Source organism: Strix aluco, chromosome Z (genome assembly GCF_031877795.1).
Source record: "Strix aluco isolate bStrAlu1 chromosome Z, bStrAlu1.hap1, whole genome shotgun sequence".
NCBI lineage: Eukaryota > Metazoa > Chordata > Aves > Strigiformes > Strigidae > Strix > Strix aluco.
In genome coordinates this window covers 93,629,949-93,649,823 of record NC_133971.1, presented here as the reverse complement: position 1 = coordinate 93,649,823, position 19,875 = coordinate 93,629,949, and the positions used below count along the sequence as shown (strand labels likewise).

The window sequence follows — 19,875 nt, the reverse complement described above, 5'->3', positions numbered from 1 at the left end:
ACACAATACTAAGGGAAATGTAATATCCCCCAGTGCCCTGTGTTAAATAACACCCTGATTTTTGCCAGTAATACTCCTATCAGAAATACTGGGAAAAGCCACAGTACCCATTGCAGAGCTCAGCTGAGGGAAACTGGAAGCCACGAAAATCAGTGATGTGAAGGTGGTGGCTGCTTTGCTGCCCAAAGGAGGAGTCTTCTAAGAATGCTTCCTTTAAAAAAATTTTTTTTTCTTATAATTCTGCTGCTTTGAACGTTTCTTGATTAATCACATATGGTTCTGTCATGAGTGCAAATTTTTCTGAGGGAGGAACTGTTGGATGTGTTCCTCAAAGGTCTTCATTGTCATTGTGCTATGTATTTGACTTTGATTGGATAGGCCTTACTTTGCTTTGTGTTTGTAGCTGATAAAAGTGCTTTCAGAGGCCTAAGTGGGAGCATGGTGTGGAAGGGAGGGAGGACTTGATCCCAACTGATAATGGAAAGAAAGCCTTAAAGCAAAGAGAGCCTGCGATGTGCGTTTGGGATTTTAAGGGCAAAAGTTAATGGATAAAATTAAACAGAATTACAGGGCTTTTTGAGTATGTATTCAGAGTAGATGGCATAAAACAATTATAGCCCAACCTCTCCATTCTCAATGCTAATACAGCTTGCTTTACTGCGATATTTGAGTGCCTATCAGGGGGTCCTCATAGCAGCAAGATCTTTGATACTTCACAGATTGCAATATAAATCACTTGCTTAGTTTATGGGACTTTGTGAGAGGCATGCGCTTTGTGTATGTGTCTTAAACTTACTGCAAAAATTAAGACTGCTGACCAGAAGAGAAATTCGGCAATAGGCATGCTGTAAAATACATCAAACTGCCTTGCTGTGACTCATATTTGGAAGGATTGGTCAACGGTGGTCTGTTGGCTGATTATATTGGTGATATTCCAAATCCAACTACAGGGAGCATGGGGAAAATTCAACACCAAAGCAGACTGATGGGAGAGAAACAGGAAGATCAGGAAGATAATTAGAATGGGAGAATAAGAACTTCCTGGTTGAAGTGTTCTTTTTATAATACAACTTTTCATTTTCTCTCTGAAGAAATGTGTTCTATTTAAAGACAGGTTGTCATCTCCGATGACAACTGTGCTGTTAATATTCTTACAGGACTCCTATATAGCCTACTGTGCTGTATGAAAAGCATCCTGGCTTGTGTCAGAACTAGTGTGTCCAGCAGGACTAGAGAAGGGATCGTCCCTCTGGACTCAGCACTGGTGAGGCCGCCCCTCGATGAGTGGGTTCAGTTTAGGGCCCCTCACTCCAAAAAGGCCATTGAATGACTCGAGCGTGTCCAGAGAAGGGCAACGGAGCTGGTGCAGGGTCTGGAGCACAGGTGTGATGGGGAGCGGCTGAGGGAACTGGGGGGGTTTAGTGTGGAGAAGAGGAGGCTGAGGGGAGACCTCATGGCCCTCTCCAACTCCCTGAAAGGAGGGTGCAGAGAGGTAGGGGTCGGTCTCTTCTCCCAAGTAACAAGTGATAGGACAAAAGGAAACAGCCTCAAGTTGCTCCAGGGGAGGTTTAGGTTGAATATTAAGAAAAATTTCTTCACCAAAAGGGTTGTCAAGCATTGGAACAGGCTGCCTGGGGAAGTGGTGGAGTCACCGTCCTTGGAGGTTATTTTAAAGCTGTGTAGATGTGACATCTGGGGACATGGTTTAGTGGTGGACTTGGCAGTGCTGGGTTAACAGGTGGACTCAATGATCTTATCTTAAAGGTCTTTTCCAACCTAAATGATTCTATAATTCAGAATGGTTTGCACAGATCCAGGCTCTGGGCTGAATGGAAGAAACTGTAAAAGTAAAAGAGCTCATGGTCTCCTGTTTCTTTCTCAAATATAGGCAAAGAGAAAAAGATTGCTTAACATACTGCCTTTGATGAGCTGAATGGTGTGCATGACCATAATTACTAAGCCCCTTAAATATATAAAATACAGAATTTAAAATGACAAATTTATTATTACAGAAACTACAAATATGGGGTGACCTTTTTGGATTCCAGTTCTGTGCTCTTTTAGTGATTAGCAACCAAGTGACTACATCATTTAAAAACACAGCGTGCAATTGTTTGTAAAGTAAACACCTGATTATCAGAGAAACGAAGTAACCCTTTGCCATTACCATTAATGAGATAAGGCAGCGTTTTGCATCTTTAACAAATAAATAATGAGATCTAAATACCTGTGTGTTGATTGGCCATTTCTCTGGGTTACCTGAGTGTGTTGAGTACAACCAGTGTTCTTACTTTCAGCTGTGGAATCAGTTTTCTATGGCAATGTTGAGTTGTAGTGGAAGAGTCCTGCACTGCCAAACCAAGGGATGATGCTGTGGTGTAACACTTCAATGTTTTTTAAATATTTCAGGATTTCACTAAAGGAATATATATAAATATATGATTTTAATTTTGCTTTCCGGATACCCCTTCTTTTTCACAAATAAAATTACGATTATTTCCATCCCAGTTTATATGAATGTGTTGTATATCTCAGACAGAAGGAGTAAATAGTATAAAATCAGTAGCAGCTTGAAGTAGTTCCCAGCATTGCCTTTCCCTTTGTCTTCAGCAAGTCATTCAATGGCCAGCTCTCCATATCTCCTCACAGAAAATTGGTTGCTACTTCTCCACCCTCTCTCTTAAAGAAACAAGTTTTGATGAGCGAGTTTGTTAGTGGGAGGAAGAGGGCATTCTAAAAGCAGAAATGATATAAAATGAAGGGCAACAATTCTTTTGACTAATTCAAAGAAGAGGTGGCAAGAAGTGATATAGTCAGAAGTGTGTTTTCATATAACTTTTTAAGAGAAGAGGTTAATGAACGAAGTTGATTGAGGTTGGTGAGGTTTGGATTTATTTTAACATACCTGACCACGACATTTCAATGAAATGTACTTAATATATCAAATATATTGAAGTTTTACAAAGTGACAAATTTGTGTGCAGTAGTTTGCTAAGCAAATTTTGGTTTGACCAGAATAACCCTGAATTTTTAGAGGATCTTCTCCATGTTTTTAGGGCGTTTCCTGTGGACTTATTTTTACCAGTCCATTAAGGCAGGGGTTTTTGTGCATATGTTTGCTATATCACTCCAGGTTGGTTCGCTGAGGGTACTCTGAGAGGAAAGAGTAGCTTGATTCTTCCTCTGCAATAAACTCAGAAATGGTGGTAAACTTCATCCACCCTGATAGTGGAGATCACTGAAAGATAAGAAGCTCTTAACCTAGCTGATGATTTTCTCTAACCCATTAAGGGAAGAGAACTCACCTCTGGTGAAAGAAAGGCTTCAGTGTGAAGTCAACAGTTAACCTGTTGATCTGCCCTGCGACCTTCTGCATGTGTACGCTCGTGTCGATCAGTCAGAGCTCGTACGTGCTGCTTCTTGCCCAACTTGTAATGAGGGAAAACGGGAAGGAATTGGCAACATGATTCAGGTGGCTAGGGTGGAACAGGAGATTTTCTAAAGTGTAAAGGCTTAAGATAAGATAGAATATAGGAGTGTGGTGTCACAGGGCATAGAAATTAGGGAATTGCCAAATTTAATCATCTTTCTACTTTTAGTGTGTTTCCACAAGACTTAAGATAGAGTTGAAGAGATCTGCTAGGTGATACTACTGCAGAGGTCTGTCTTTTTTTTTTTTCTTCTTTAATTTTTTTTTTTTTATTCTTGCTTTAGAATACAACAGGTTTTGGTCACATTTGAGGCTGGAAGCTAATTTATGTATCTTAAGAAATGCGAGAGTCCAGACAACTTTTTATGTTCTTATTCAGACCTAGGTGCTGAACTTTTTTTCTTTTTTTGGGTATTAAATTTTTTTTTTTTTTTTTTTTTTCCAGATATTAAAAAATATCACTTGGTATGCTGAGCGTGTCTTAACAGAGATCTCACTTGGGAGTCTCCTGATACTAGTCGTGATAAGAACCATCCAGTACAACATGACACGGACAAGGGTAAGAGTTATGTGTAGCACTTACGCACGTAGTGTGGATTTCTAACTTCTGTTGAGTTCAGTTTCAAACAGGGTGTGGGACTTTCTTCATTCTGTTGCAACCAGTTGGCATCTGATTTTACGGGAGGGAAGGAATGGGAAGATCAGCCATATTAACTAAGCACAATATTAAGTGGTTCTGAACTTGTAATGCCAGCTCTGTGTTATCATTCAGTTCACTGAGTAGGTTTCTCTAAAGTCCATGATTCAGGCACTGAACTACTCATCTTCAGATAAGGAGGAAAAGTTCCTTAGGTTGATGAAAATAAATGATTTTTTATAGGTTGTTTGTCTCTAGTTACTCAGAAGTGGGAATTTCAGCTCTATTTGTTGTTAGTGTTTTTATGAAGTATGATAGTGACTGGGCCATAAAACCTTTTTGAGCTCTAGCAAAGCAAAACTGTTTCAACTTTATAGCCTCTTGTCAGATTGGTTTTGTGCATTTGTCAAGCATTTGATTCTATACCTTACATAAGCATGGTATACACTTTTGAATATTTTCAAAATATGCAACAATTAAAGGCACAGAAGTTTTTACATGAAAAAGTAGCAAAAAAATACGTATATTTTAAATTGTTAAACTTAAGGATTTCACTTTTATTATCAAAAGAATTAGAAGAAATTAGGACATTCTTACTGTATATTTGTAGGATTTGGAATCTTACATTAGGTAAATGCATATTTTAGACATGAATAAGAAAATAAATCCCTATTGGATTGGATAAGTGGACAAGTTTGGTTCTGTGAAAACCCCTGACTTTTGATCGAGCCATCATTTAAATGCTTCTCTGGTCAAATGGTTTCAGTGATGCTAACAAGGGGACCAGATGTACGGTTATAGTTGTGAGATATATAGAATGCTTTGGAAGAGTTAATAGGGAGATGAGTTATGAAGCAGAAAAATTCAGGTTAAGACTACAAAAAGGAGAGAGAGAAGGAGAATATCTTTCAGTGTTTGTTACATCTATGATGTCACTGTAAATCAACATTGCTAAAGATAGGAAGACATACACATATACACATGTGTATACATATACACATATACACTCTGAAATCTGTATGAAGCAGTCACCGTTTTATAAGCCTTAGATTTTAAGAAAACATATTTAAAACAGAACCAAGTATATACACTTTGCATTTCTGCTATATGGTTTTGACCATGTTCTTTAAAGGAACATTTATTACTCAGTTTTTTGAAGGATTCCTGCAGTAGGTGTCAGTGTATATGAAAAGGACAGTTTGATGTGTTTTTCTTCTTCTTCCTTCTGACAGGACAAATACCTTCATACAAATTGTTTGGCAGCCTTGGCAAATATGTCAGCACAGTTCCGCTCGCTTCATCAGTATGCTGCTCAGAGGATCATCAGGTAAATATAAAGACTTCTCTTGAAACTCATCTTTGCTGAAACTCAGGAGTAGAGAAATTTGAATTTTATATGCCTTAATAGATACTGATGAACTAAATAGCTGAAATGATAACTGAATAACTAAATAATCTCAGACTAAATCTTGCATGCTTTATACTCGAATATGTTCTGAATGCAGAAAAAAATTAGTTTCTCTGTGTGAGAAACTTCTGACTTTTGATTCTCTCCTACAGAACAGCTCAGTAGCTGCTTTCAAACTGGAAGGTTTTCAGGGATTTGTGCAAATTATGCTTTTTTTTAGTCATGTATCACAGTATTATAAAAATGCACTGAGTGGTGGTTTTCAAGTACTATGCAGACTGGATTTTCAACTTGCTTTACTTCTTGCACATTTGGCAAGAGATGTATTTGTTAAATCAGATGTAATGATCATTTTGTGACAGGGCCCCGGAAATATGGGAAATAAAACCCGTGCTTTTCAACTGATAAAGTTTATTAGCCTGTATAGTAATAAATAGTATCTGCTCTGGTTCTAAAACAGGGCCATAACTTTAAAGAAGTAGATATTGAAATTGGTCTTTCTCAGTTGGTATCTCTGCTGCAGGCCACTTTGTAATGGCAGGTAATCAATCCTGTGTCAGGCATCCTTCTCATTTTGGCAGCCAGCCCTGCTCCATGCTCCAAGGAAAACCGGGAAGGTCCTTGTTAATGCAATCTGGAATAAACTGTTAAAGTGCTTGTCAAGTACAGACAGTGTGCCAAAAATAAGTAAATGATAATTGTGCTCATGTACACTTTGTAAAGGACTGGGTTAACAGAGATACATTTATTGCTAAACCACTGCTCTTTAGGATTAAATTCTCTCTGAGCCCCTTCTCTTTTGGAAATGGTTGGTTGTGAAACTATGGACAAGTAACCAGGATGAATGCATTCTGCCATTTTCTTTTCCCTGCTTGATACTCACCCTCTTTTCATACCCTTGGCAGTGATAATGAGTGTTCAGAATTTGAATTGGAGCTATTTTCCCATTACATATCACAGACATTGTCTTAAATACCTGCTTTCTTCATTTCTTAAATCGTAGACATGGAGTCTGAGTTTTCCAAGCATTTGCAAATGTTGGCCTCTGAAATCATAAATCCTGGGGTGGTGTGAGATACACTACCTTGATGCGCCAAAAAGATGGTCTGGTTTTTAGTGTGATAGTTTGTTTTCCACTTCAGAGCTTTTTCCTATGTTCCCAGTTACTGATTTTGTTCCGTTTTATTCTAACTGGTGTTTCTGCAGACCAAAGTGAGATGTGTTCCTGTGACTATATTTGGGCCAGGAAGAGGCTATCTTGCTAATCCAGTTACAGCCAACTGTTATCCCACTCAGTAATCTTATCATAGAATCATAGAATACCAGGATGGAAGGGACCTCAGGGATCACCTGGTCCAACCTTTCTTAGCAAAAGCATGATCTAAACAAGATGGCTGAGCACCCTGTCCAGCTGAATCTGACTGCATGTGTATTTCTGTGTGGCTTTTGTCAAAATGCTCAGAGTTTCTGGGCATCTGCTGTTGAAAATTTAAACGCATGTTTCAGAGTAAGCTCAGCTGGATTATTTCAATTTAATTGGGTTATGAAATGGCTAAGCATGTGGTCTGCTGGCTTATCAGAAGAGGTGGCAGCCATCAGTAGAGAAGCAGCAACCTCAGTACATTTGCATGCACGTCTCCTCCCAACCTCTAAACTCGGAAACATAAAAGGAGCCTTTTGTGCTGTGAGGCTCCTCCTTACACCAGCCTTTTCCAGCCTTCTCACATGTGGTTTTCACCATGTGTAATGGCATCTTTGAGGCAGACTGATTCCCTAATGCATAAGACCCATCTCAAGACCGAAGGAGGGATGTGCAACACCCAGAAATTCTCTTGCACTGCTTATGTGCAAGGTTTCAGCAATCTACTGTGATATTTGGGTGCCTTATTTGTCATCTTTCTAGATTGTCATCTTTAGTTACAATGTGACTTTAACATTGCTGCCTGATTTTAGTTGTGAAATAATTGTGCTGATATTCTTACTGAAGGCAGACAGACTTCTGTTGTTGCTTAACACTGATGCACGTGAAAAGGCAATAGGAGTGGAGTGAATGGCAGAAAATAGGGAAAAAAAAATTCAGTCACATTGAAATTGTCTGTCAAATTATTTTTTATTGTGTGAGGGACTAACAAAGCCACACTTGAAATGTGACAGATAGAAAGGAGACCTTAGAGCAAACTCATAGTACTGGCATATTTGAAACTCTTAGCATCCGAAGATGTCAGCTAGTAGCTGCTCTTGGTTGGTTTCTGTATGGCTTTTAGCAGACTTCACATGAGATCTGAGCTGGGCAGTATTACAAATTACCCTTCAGAGAGCAGAGTGAGAATTTTGTCTGCATAAGAACAGCAGCAAGACTGTGCTTGAAGTTAACACTTCAGTAATCTTTGGGGATGGATGGAAGATAAAGGGTTGTCAAGCATTGGAACAGGCTGCTGAGGGCAGTGGTGGAGTCACCATCCCTGGAGGGGTTTAAAAGATGCGTAGATGTGGTGCTTGGGACATGGTTTAGTGGTGGACTTGTCAGTGTTAGGTTTGCAGTTGGTCTTGATGATCTTAAAGGTGATATGATTCTATTCTGTGATTCTGTAATTTAGTCTGAGACCTCAGTGCATTTGGAGAATTGCAGAGATGGTAGTCTGGTAGGATAGCAGTCTGAGAAGGATGCTGGTTATCCCAACCGCTGGGTGCCAGCAGGGTCGGAGCTGTATTTTTCTGTTTGGAAATAATGTGAGGATTGGTAGATAAAATGGGACACACTCATCAACTGAAGAAGCAAACCAAAAAAGGCAATATGATATATATTATGTCATATATAATAGGATATTCTTACATAGTCCAAAGATACTCCATGCTGTTATTTTTAAGCTTCTGCCATGTTGTAGCCAGATGCTCCATGTTAGTATAGTGTAGAAAATATAATGAAGAAGTTGCATTTAAATTTAAAACAGAACCAGAAAAACAAGAGGAGGGTGAGGGAATATGTTTGATTTATTTTTTCCCCTCAGTTCTTACGTGTAATGTTGACCAAAGAACTTATTTTTCAGGTACAAAACTGTACATCTGGATAATAGGCAAAAATGGCCACCAGGATTGGAATTTAATTTGTCACTATGATCATGATTGATTATAAATCAAAAGACCCTAGTATAAAAATGTATTAAAATCTGTTGTAAGATGTCCTGTGGGACTAGAACATGGACGGGCTGGAGGGAGGAGTTGTTCCAGGGGCAGCCTGTCTCCCATAAGACTTCACTGCTGGTATGGTAACAATTTCTTCTCAGGAGCTTTACAGTCTTGGGTTCCCTGGCAGGCTAAGCTCCTTAAAGGAAGTATTTAAATCTGATTTCCTCTCAAGATACACAGTTTTGTTATAAAGTTTCAGTTACCAAGAAAAGCAATAGTAATAAATATTTATTTATTGTTTTGAATTGTAGATTGTCCTTCAATTTCCTACCTTAGAAAGTCTGTTAGACACTATTATTAAATTTAGCCAGCACTGATGGACCTAACTCTCTCCAAGATACCAAAGCAGAATATTTATATTTTAATTCCTATTCTGGTTCTACCATGGGAGTGCAAGCATCTCCAAGAGAAGAAACCATGGTATCCATAATGAAAAAGTGTTTTTTATGGAGGAAGAGCCTAAAAAGAAGATGGTACTTTACATTACATAAAGTATTTTAGGGTATAGGTTTTGAAATTAAGTAGCTGTGAAACACTTAACTTAAAATCTGCTTAGTAGTACAACTGAATAGACAGTCATAATTTAAGCCTCACCAGATGCTCTAATGATTCCTTCCTTAATGTGAGAAGTAATTCCATTTCCATGCAGGCTTTTTCCTAATCCTATTCTGAGCAGAGACTGCCAATTGTTTTAAATTCTGAAGACTATTTTCTATAAAGGAATTAGTTGGGAATATTCAATGTAGTGTACTTAAGAGCTCAGTAAAATACAGCTTCATAATGTTGGGTAATTTGTATCACATTCCACCAAGCATGAAAATTGTCAGATTTGTATAAATCTATCACAAGCAGCTGCTGGAAGTAAAAATAGACGTAATAGATGTTTTATAATAAGATCCAGGGCAGTATTCAATTAATGTTGGATGTCCTCTGTTGTAGACTACCGTGACTTTGAGATCCTTCCCTTCTCTGCTGTTTCCACTGGTTTGTTTTTAATTGCACAGAGGGGTGATATTGCACTGCACTGCGTCTCTCTCGTATTTGTGGAGTACCGACATTTGCAGTATCTTTAAATTATATTGGTAGACTATTATTAAAAATAAAATGTGTGTTGATGTCAATATTGTCACAAATGACTACCAGAGGTGGCTGTATAGTCTCTGAGCAGCAAAGCACAACCAGGTGGAATGTTACCTGCAGCAAGGGTAGGTTTTTCCTTTACTTGATTTCTATTCTACAAGTACAATTACCAAAAAGTAAAGCCATGCACCTAACAGGCATATTAGTGCAGGCATTCAGTTTGTCACTTAAAACTGCAAGTCGTTCGGCATTAATTCTTTTAACCCATTTGGAAATAGCTTTCCTGATATTCAGCTTTTCTACAGCTAGCGTGCCTGCTCTAGTATGTGACACTTGGAAATGAAGAGCAGAGTCTTTCCCTGAACACCTACATTCTGACATCTCATCAGCATGTCATTCTAATAAAATCAGTGACAAGATGATGACTGATTACTTAAGGCAAATGCTTTTCCTACAGCTTCACATATTGGAATGCTTGGTGTTTTCTAAGCAGACATATACCACTAGAGGTTGCCATACACCTCACTAATTAGACGGCACATTTACCATTAACTGACTTTATGGGGCTAGAAACAATATCCAGTTTTCCTTTTTTTCTACACTGTCACCTCAGCTATTCACATGCAGGGCTGTGTGAGCCGCTAAGAGCACTTTATCGGTTGCACTTCTCCCTGTTAGGTGACTTAAGGATCTTAAGTATCAGAAGATGACACGTAATTATATCAACGTCATATTTTGTCGATTTCTTTGGCTGTCATAGAGAGTTTAGTGGGATTCAGGGAACAATACAAAGAAAGAGGTTTCTGTCATCTCCTGATGCTCATAAGAGTCAGGTGGAATTAGGAAAAAATGTGTTCCTAAAAGGGATACAGATCAAAGGCTTTAACTTGAGCATGCTGTAGGATGCAGTGTGTTGTACTTGAGTGTTATTGTAGCCCTGTCATACCTGTTAGGAGAGCAATGTGTGAGAGGTACAGCCGGCTGTACTGATTCTGCTCCTGGCCAGAAGCAGCAGAGATAGTGACCCTACTTCTCACTGGTTAGCCAGCCTTGAAGCTGATGGTGGTGGGTGCTGTAGGATATCCTAGAGCATGATGCTGGGCACTGGAGTAGCTCAATGTTGGGTTTTTATTTTCCTTTTTTTTTTTTTTTTTTAAATGCAGTTGTAAGTAGCGTGCTTAAATATCCATGCTTGGAAAGGATGACTGCACTGCTGTAGTTCCCCAAGTCTGCCTTCTCTCATCTGCAGGGAGGCTGAAGCCCTTCTTCCCCTTTGCACTCTTCCATGAAGTCTTCATCATTTTGTAGAGTCAATTATGTTTCGAAAGCTACCAAGAAAGATTCCCATCCATTCTGATATGTGCTGCTGTATTTGAGAAGTTTCACCTCCCCAGCCAAACCATTTGTTTTACGGTTTCCTATGTCAGCAATTTAATTTTTCTGCTACAGTTTCCTTTTATAGGAGTCTAACAGGATTTTCTTGAGTGAAAATATTTATGACAGTTCTTTAAGAATAAGAGCACATGATGTTGCTTTAAACTGCACTTTTAAAACTCAGTTTAAGTTGTAATGTGTGAGTTTCTGTAGAAACTTACTGCTACTGCAATGTATTTATTAATAATTAAGTACTTAGCTGCAAGTGGCTTTGATCAGCAAATTTCATGCTGGATGAGAAAAAAGCTTACTGTAGTTAATACTACTGAGAGTGAGAAATACATATGGCGTGAGGAGAAAATGCAATTTCTCATAACTCTCTTTTAACTTGACTTTTTCCTAAGGAAGTCTCTGAATTTTGATAATAGATGCATGTAGCTGTGTATTTTATATTCCTGCGTATGAAACCATGTAGCTGTATTTTTAAAAACACAGAGTAATATGCATCCAGAGTCTAATGATTTCAAGTTTATCAGCCATTTTTTCAGTGATGGCCCTAATTGCCCTAAGTAAAATTGTCAGAGTATTGTAAAACTTCTGTGATTAAACCGTTAATTCCAGGTTAAAAAGTGAATTATAAAAACAATCTGCTGTGGATTTTTTTTTCTATTTTATCACACAAGTTTTAATCATTTAAATGTGTGCCTTGTTCTTGGGAACTGGTATAATTTTTCAGTGTTTGGGTTTGCAGAATTGAAGACTAGATTGTGTACAGAACAGAGTTCACTGCTTATCTAAGAACAAGTTTTGCTTACAATATAAATATCTCTTGGGTTTTTGAATTTGAATTTTGGTTAGTTCACAGTGTCCCTTAATAAAGTGGTTAAATTCTTCTTGCAATGTTTTCCTTTTTCAGTCATCTTTACAGAATTGTACATCTTTTTAATATCTCCCATGCTATTTGATGGAGTGCATGACATATTATTTTTCCTGACTACCTTTTTAGAGGCTGTAAGTAATCAGATTAATTGTTGTTATTGTCAATTTTCATACTGTATTGTCCTTAAAAGAAATAAGCATGTTACTTCCATCTGCTTTCCCCTAGATTATGTCAGTTGTTGGTTTTATAAATTAGGGATAAAGAGGAAACTAATCAAGTTTTTCACATGTTGCTGTGCTTGGCAGAATGATGATGACTCTGTAACGTGTGTTAATTATGTCTGCTACCATGGCATTTTTTTCCTGGCCTATGCATATTTATTGAAAATATTTTTTGTATATTCTACATATATATTGGTGAAGTGTTTTTAAACCTAAACTTTCTTCAACAAGTATCTCTGTGTATAGAGCAGAAGACATTTTGAGTTGGCCAGCCATTTGTTTAATCAAATAGTTCAGTATTTGTGTTCAACAAAGAAGAAAAATGTTTATGCATCAGCAGGACATGTGTGATCTGACCTGCTTATTAGGGGCCACATTCAACTGAAAAATCTGAAATTGTTAGTGTGTGAATGTGGTGAAATTAGAATTTACCAATTGCTTAACAAAATTTTTTAACAGTGCCAGTAATGACATGTAATTGCTGGCTCAAAACTCATTAAGCTGTTCACATAGGCAGATAAACAAATTTCTCTCCCACATGGCTTTACACTCTCTGAGCATTCTAGTTTTCCTGCCTTTTTTTTGCTTTGATGTCCATGGTGCTGTCAGAAAGCTCTTTAACATATAACTTCCTCTTTCATTGGAGAATAGTGATGGGACAGTTGGTGCAGAAAACTAGTGAAATTGAGTTACCCAAATCAAAGGCACTTCTTAAGGAGAAGAACTTGAAAAAAAAGCCAGGTTGCTTCATGAATGCTTCAAAGCTGTTTGTTTTCTAATTCTCATTTGGTTTTAATTCTTGTTTAAAAACTTAAGTATAGGAACAGAAGAGTTGCTTCTCATACAGGAATTGTGACTTTTAAATGGTAAAATTTTAGCATAGTAAGCATTTCAAACTTTAAATGAGGTGTGTGAATTGAGCAAAAGAAATGAGGTGAATAGAGTATGCAGGACTCCTGTTGAACTCCTCTTTTTGGCTTCTTTCTTGCAACAGGGGAATCAGTGATGTTAAATTAGAGCCATTTTTCAGATAGGAAATTTCCTAAAATTGTTCTGAATTTAGGGGTGGAACCCTTTGACCTTATGAAACCTTATTTTGGAAAAGTCTTATTTCAGAAACATCAGCTTTCAGTAATCGAAAATCAACATAATACAAGAAAGATGTCAGTGATGGAGTTACAGCGTAATAGCCAACTTACACCTTTATTAACACATAATATGAAAACTAGTTCCTGCTTCCTTTATTACTTCTCTGTTGGCACTGTGGTAACAAGGGATTTCTGTTGCTTAGAGCTGCATGGCTCTGAGGAAGCTTTGAAACACGCCAGTTTGCATCATACCATGCACACTGGGAGCCTGGACTTCAGGTAGGCTTTAATGCCACCATACGAACAATCAGTAGACAAGTCTTTTATGTTCTGGGTTCAAATCTTCAAATCTTAATTGGACCACTAAATTAAATCTCAGTTTACTGATCTTTTAATCATAATAGAGGAGTGTTCATAATATCAAACCCTAGAGAAAAGAGGCTGCTTCTGCTCTCACACCAGTGTACATCAAGAGACTTCACAAGCCAAATTATATAATAAAGATCAAGCTCTGATAGGGGTTCTTGAAATTAATGCCCTGTGGCCTGAGCTGTTAAATACTGAACCCTCTGAGCATCAGCTCACAACTTCCCTTTTTATAAGCAAAAGAAAAGAAAAAAAAGGATTTGAGGGTAATGAACAGTTTCACTAAACTGGTGGTATCTGCCCCTGCAGATATTGGGAGAAGCATAGTCTCAAATCCCTGGTTTCTGATAGTGAAATGTAAATATCTCTGGTCTGAGCTGTTCAAGAATAGTACATAATTTTTTCTGCTTTTGCATCACACGTGGATTGTAGTTGTTCTAGAATTAAATTACCTTAATGAAAGTTATCGCAACGGTATGACTGTTTTCTAAGTTTTCTAACCAAGAGGGTTTTTTTAACGTCAGGCTCATGTTGGATTTCACTGGCAGCGATCATGGCGCAGGCTGTGAGCATGCAGGATGCCCTGCAGCCCTGGAGTCTTGATTCGGTACTTTGGGAGGGACCTGTTGATATAAACAGTGGCTTTCAGTAATTCCTGTCACCAAATATTTTCATGCAGGCATTGTGTCACTGAATTAAACAGGGAAAAAGCATCATTCTGTGGATTCGACTTTGGGTGATCTATCTTCAGCTCAGCTTGTTTGATTTTCTGTGTTTGCTTTAACACAGTAGCAAATGCCCTGTTCATCCCAGCAAACCATCATTGCCGTATAGTACTCTGCCTGATAAATTTGTTACTTTGAAGTGTTTGTGTTCATTATTTTTTTTCCCCTGTCCTTTGCTTTGGTGGCATTTACCATGTGCTGTATGCCTTGGATTTTAGCAGTAAATTCTCTTCAGTGTGGAAGGCCACAGAATTGACTGCTTGATATTGCCTCAAAATTAAGAATTAAAACCCTCAAAAAGACTTTGCTTTTAATGTTTCTTAACTTTGAAATAGTTTTATCACATTTTCCTTTAGAGGAGAAGACATTTATTGTCTAACCTGGATATAAAATTATATTCCATTTATGAGAAACTGCTTTGTAATGAGATTTTTTTTTTTTACCCCTTATACAGTGCAGTATGTTACAAAAGTGATAATCCCATTTTTATTAGATGTTCCCAGTAGAGTGAAAATGAATGGCTTCTCAGAAAAAGAGCTTTCATGATATTTTCATGTTCAGGCCTTGTTTGAAAGAGGACACTGTGGGAACGGAAGATCAAACAGCTCCAAGCCACTGAGTCTGAACTTTGGTTTTAATCTGTGGACTTTCAGGAGTAGAAGTTGTGGGCACAGCAGGATGCCTGGAAGGATTTTTGTGTCAACTGGTCAACCTTGGGTAGTTTTGGCTTGCTGTTCCACGAGCTGTTCACAGGCACAGACACACCAGTCCATTTGCAGATGCTTTTTACTCTCTTCATCCTCCACTGTGTCACTGCTACTACTTCTACATGCAGAGGTTCCTGAATCTGTGGAGTGGCTTTTGTTGGGAAACACAAGCAATTTGTAAAGATCTCAATCGTATTAAATAAAAGAAACATATGCTGGCCTTATTAGTAGCTTGTTGACCTAGATTAGCTGTGGGGAAGCTTATAAACTGATCAGCCATTCCAAAATTGGGAGGTGTCATTGCAATTAGTGGGAAAGGCTGTGACAAAAGGGGAGACAACAACTGTTGAGATAAGGGTAAAGAGAATATTAGTGGCAAATGTCCTCTTGCTGGCATGACTTAGCACTGTAAATATAATGAAGTTAATTTTTTAAAAGGAATGAAGCATCCTTTGTTACTATACATTGCACATAGATGTGGTCAAACATTAAAATGTTGCTTTAGCTGTATCAACAGAAAGAGGAGTACTCCATGTGAGCTCGCCTGTTTGTGCCTGTGTGTAACATATGGAGGTGAGGTTTTAGGCTGATATCAGCTGTTTCCAACATGGAAATATCATTGAACTTGGTTTAAGCCCGGTTGAACCTGCTGGGGATTCTGAATGGGCACCTCATGGGACAGTAATACCCTCGTCCCCCATCTGGCGTGAGCAGTTGAATGCCCTGCGTGCCACTAGAAGTGTTCAGAGACCGGGACCTCTGAGCTCATGGGTTATGGAGACTTCCCAGATGGACAGACTCACAGATTTATTTTGAGGTAGATTAGATCGGTGTGAACCACGGAGGGGTCTTGGGCAAACTGTTGCTTTGCTGTGTCTCAGGGTCTTCTCACATGAAGCAGAACGGTTACACTCTGCATATCATGGCACACTGCTGATTGCTGATCTGACTTAAAAAGAGTTTTAATATTGAAATACATACCACTCTAAAAGCTCAGCTTTGGAGAAGATAGTTTGCTTTTCCCTTGACCACTTTTTGTGTTTCTGCTGACCTGTAAGACCTAGCCATAGTGGTAATTCTGTCATTTTCTGAGGGGAAGTCATTACTACAACTCATTAGTCTTCTGCCATCTAGGAAATTTTGTGGTATTTCAGTGTCTTATAAGATGCAAGTCATTGCTTGGCAGAATGGGTGGTTAAATGAAGGTGATGGAAATTAGCACAGAGCCTTCGCCGTAGAACTGAAGTTTACTGAAGTCTTGATACCAGTTTCAAGGAATCTAGAGCATCACACAGATGCTTGCCATGCAATGGAGAGCTGCAGTTTGGAGGTAGAAGGTCTCGTCCCATCTTTAATATCATGAATGACCCATTCATAGTTACTGTGCTGCATAAGCTCTTTGGAAACAATACAGTTTGATAATAGTCTTCTAATTGGGGAATTAAACTTTATTTTTTGGTGGAACCTTACAGCTTTTAAAACTGTTGATCTTTGAAATCTGTTATGATGGAGAGGATGAAATATTTGAGGGATTATGTACAGACATAACTATTTTTGTGATATGCTTTCAATGTTGTTTACACATGAATTCACAGAGTAGACTGACGTTCTGAGCTATGTCATTTAAGTTTTCTACATGTTTAATAGTGAAAGGAAGCAAAAATGAGAAAGCCAGTAGAATTATTCCAGTCTTGCTAGTGCAATTTTAATTTCTTTTAGCTGGCCTGGGAAAAAGTTTAAGGCCACTTAAACTGTTTACTGCGTTGTATCCCACTGTATTATTCAGTATTTGGATGTCTAATGTATGGTACACTGAAGATGTGAATATTACAGTTTTTGCCTTTTAAAAAGCGTGTTTTATAGCAATAAATTGGCCTGCATAAGATTTTCTGAGATTTAAAAACCAAGGGAATTCTAATAGTCTTTTGCAAACTATTGTTTGCTATTCTAGTAGAATCCTAGAAACTGCAGTCTTGCTTCTCAGTTTGTTTTGAATGGAACGTATTATAGGACAATGTTCCTTAACAGAAATAGAGGTGACTCAAGATAATAACTTGTTTGAACCTGTCTTTTATCTTCAGTTGCAGGGTGTTTGGCTCATTAAGCACTTTCTTCAGATACAACATGTACTTTTTCCTTTTTAGAAATTTTCTCTTTGGATAAAAACTGTAGACTGTGTTCTAAAGAAATGTATGAGTAATGAACTCACATGGATTTATCTGACAGACTAGTAGTATAGCTGTAAGTAAGCATTAGTACGAAACAAAAATATAGCATTGATTATAAGTCTTTTTTTTTTCTTGTCAGGGTGCTGCTTATTTCACATTTTAACTGATGTCATTATGTATGTCTTAACATTTTTCCAACTTTGCAACTGAGCAAACTGGTATGTCTCTCCAGGTGTGTGAAGCAGGATAGGTATGAGTGTCTCCAAGGAGGGAACCAGAGCAGTTACTGGTAACACACAACTGAACTGTGTTGGTGCCCTACAAAGAGCTCCTGAGAACCTTCCTTTCTACCACGCATGGAAATTTTAAGTTCATTCAGACCCCACACTTAAGTGAGGATTTTCAAACAGGCTTTCTAACTGATTTTAGGAATATAAGATAACAGTTTATGAAATGTTTGAGGGTCTTAAGTAGTCGAGCCAAGGTATTTCCCGCTGCCGTATACTCTCACCATAGTTTGCATGGCTCACAGAGAGAATATTGCACTTTGAAACATCTGACTCTTTTAAATGGAGGGTGAAACTATCGGTACAGAAGAAAGAATCAGGATTTAACAACTTTAATGTGCATCAGGTCTTTATAACAGCTGAATGACTCAACCTTTTTAATGTTAATGGCCTTCAGCAAGTTTAGGAAAGAACAGGCTTTTAGGTAAAGTAAATACACTTAGTTCTGCAATGAATAAATAAATTTACTGTGAAGCTGTGTAGAGACATGTTTCTGTAACTCACTAATTGTGCTCTTGGGTCCACAAGTAGGTCTTTCTCCAAAACCCACAATTTACACGGGCTCAGTTGGGATGACTCCTGCTGCGGAGGAGGGCGAGGGCTCGGACGAGCGCTGCTGACTCCTCGCGGTGCCCTCTCGCATGGTGCTCTGGCCGTTGTGTCCCGACAGAGGATTTTCAGGTCCTCAGGTCCATGCAGACTGAGATGCAAATGTCTGTGTTAATGCGGGTGTCGTAGGCATCTGTAGTCCCGTGCAGAGCCTGTGAATTACCACAGTGTCTAGCCAAAGGATAAAAGCGCAGGAGGTTTCAAAAGCAACATTCCCGTAGTAGCATCCCTTGTGCTGCCAGGGATATGTGCCTTCCAAGTAACCAATCCATCTGGGTGATTAAAGCCTTCGCTCTTTGTCTGAAACTGCAGTCCTGAGTAGACACTTCCTCTGAGCTCTTTCATATCTTTTTTTCTTATGGGTCATTAGTTGCTTGTGTCTGCTTCTAATTACAAATCCTTTTGTTCTTTTTGATAGAACTTCATCTGTACAGAGGTAATTTGGCCATTCCGTAGAAGAATCTCATACATTTATCATTTGATTTTCAGTCTATCAAACATCTCCAGAACTTGTTTGGTTTTCATTTCCTTGCCCTCCTTCACTATAAATACTTTCATGTATGAAGATAATATTTCTCTCATAAGCCTGGTGTGTACATTTGGCCAGTACTGTGACAGAGTGCTGCTTCAGGGCATGGGAACTTATGCCTGTGACACATTATCACAAATAATCACTACTTAAGTATTTAAATATTTTTCATGCTTCTCTGTTCTGTGTTGTTATGGCACCTTTAACCCTATAATGGCCCCTCGCCCCCAAACTGCTGTTTTGCAATAACATAATTTAAAATCCTGTCATCACTCTATGGTATAAGATATAAATTTAGTGATACTTGGATCTGAAAAGTAGGCCTGCAAGGATGAAGTATTTTTAGCAAGCTAAGAGAAGTTACCCTGTTGGTTAGATTAGGAAGTTAGGTGGAGATCAAGGAGGAAAGAGAGTACCAGTAGTGAGAAGGGATCAAGTTGGGGATTACTTGGGAACTGACACATACATGCTCATGGGACCTGGTGAAATGTATCTGACAGCGCTGTGAAAGTTGACTCATGCCATTGCAAGACCACTGTCAGTTGGATGATGTCTGGAGAACTGCATCCAGGTTTTGGGCCCCTGGACATAGGAAAGGTGTTGCTAAACTGGAGGGCGTTTAGTGGAGGGCTGCCACGATGGTTGGGGGCTGGAGAACTTGGTGTAGGAAGATGGGCTGAGGGAACTGGGCTTGGTTAGCCTGGAGGAGAGAAGGCTTCAGGGCAAGGCTCAGGCAGGAGTTTCGGAGAAAGGGTTAGCAGCAATCCCACACATGGGAGGAGGTTACTGAGAAGATGGAGCCAGGCTCTTCATAAAAGTGTGTGTCAGGAAGATGAGAGAGAATGGTTGTGAACTGAAGGCAGGAGGTTCCAGCCTGATAGAAGAAGACAGTTTTTCATGGTCAGGGAAGCATTGGCACAGCAGCCCAGAGAAGTAGAGTCTCTGTCTCTGGAAGCTTTCAAGACGCAACTGAGCAAAACCCTGGTCTGGTCTGGATTCATGTTAACCCTGCTTTGAGCAGGAGGTGGGGCTAGAGACCTCTTAAGGTCCCTTTCAACGTTAATTATGACTCTAACATAAGACTAATTTAAAAAAAAAGAAGCTGGCTGAAAAAGAAGGAATTGTTTTAAGCATTCTAATATAGTAAAGGCCAATATGATCTCCTGCATCCCCGGTACTG

General features: G+C 38.7%; 1 protein-coding gene across 4 annotated transcripts in view; it reads left to right on the top strand.

Annotated features, from left to right (window-relative positions):
* The window catches only part of DYM (dymeclin), a 226,709-nt gene that overhangs the window by 104,131 nt on the left and 102,703 nt on the right, over window positions 1-19,875 (top strand). For all 4 annotated transcript variants that reach the window (XM_074812049.1, XM_074812048.1, XM_074812051.1 and 1 more), the window contains 2 exons: window positions 3,876-3,989; window positions 5,300-5,394. In XM_074812049.1, coding sequence (XP_074668150.1) covers window positions 3,876-3,989; window positions 5,300-5,394 — 209 coding nt within the window. The remainder of the gene's footprint in view (window positions 1-3,875; window positions 3,990-5,299; window positions 5,395-19,875) is intronic.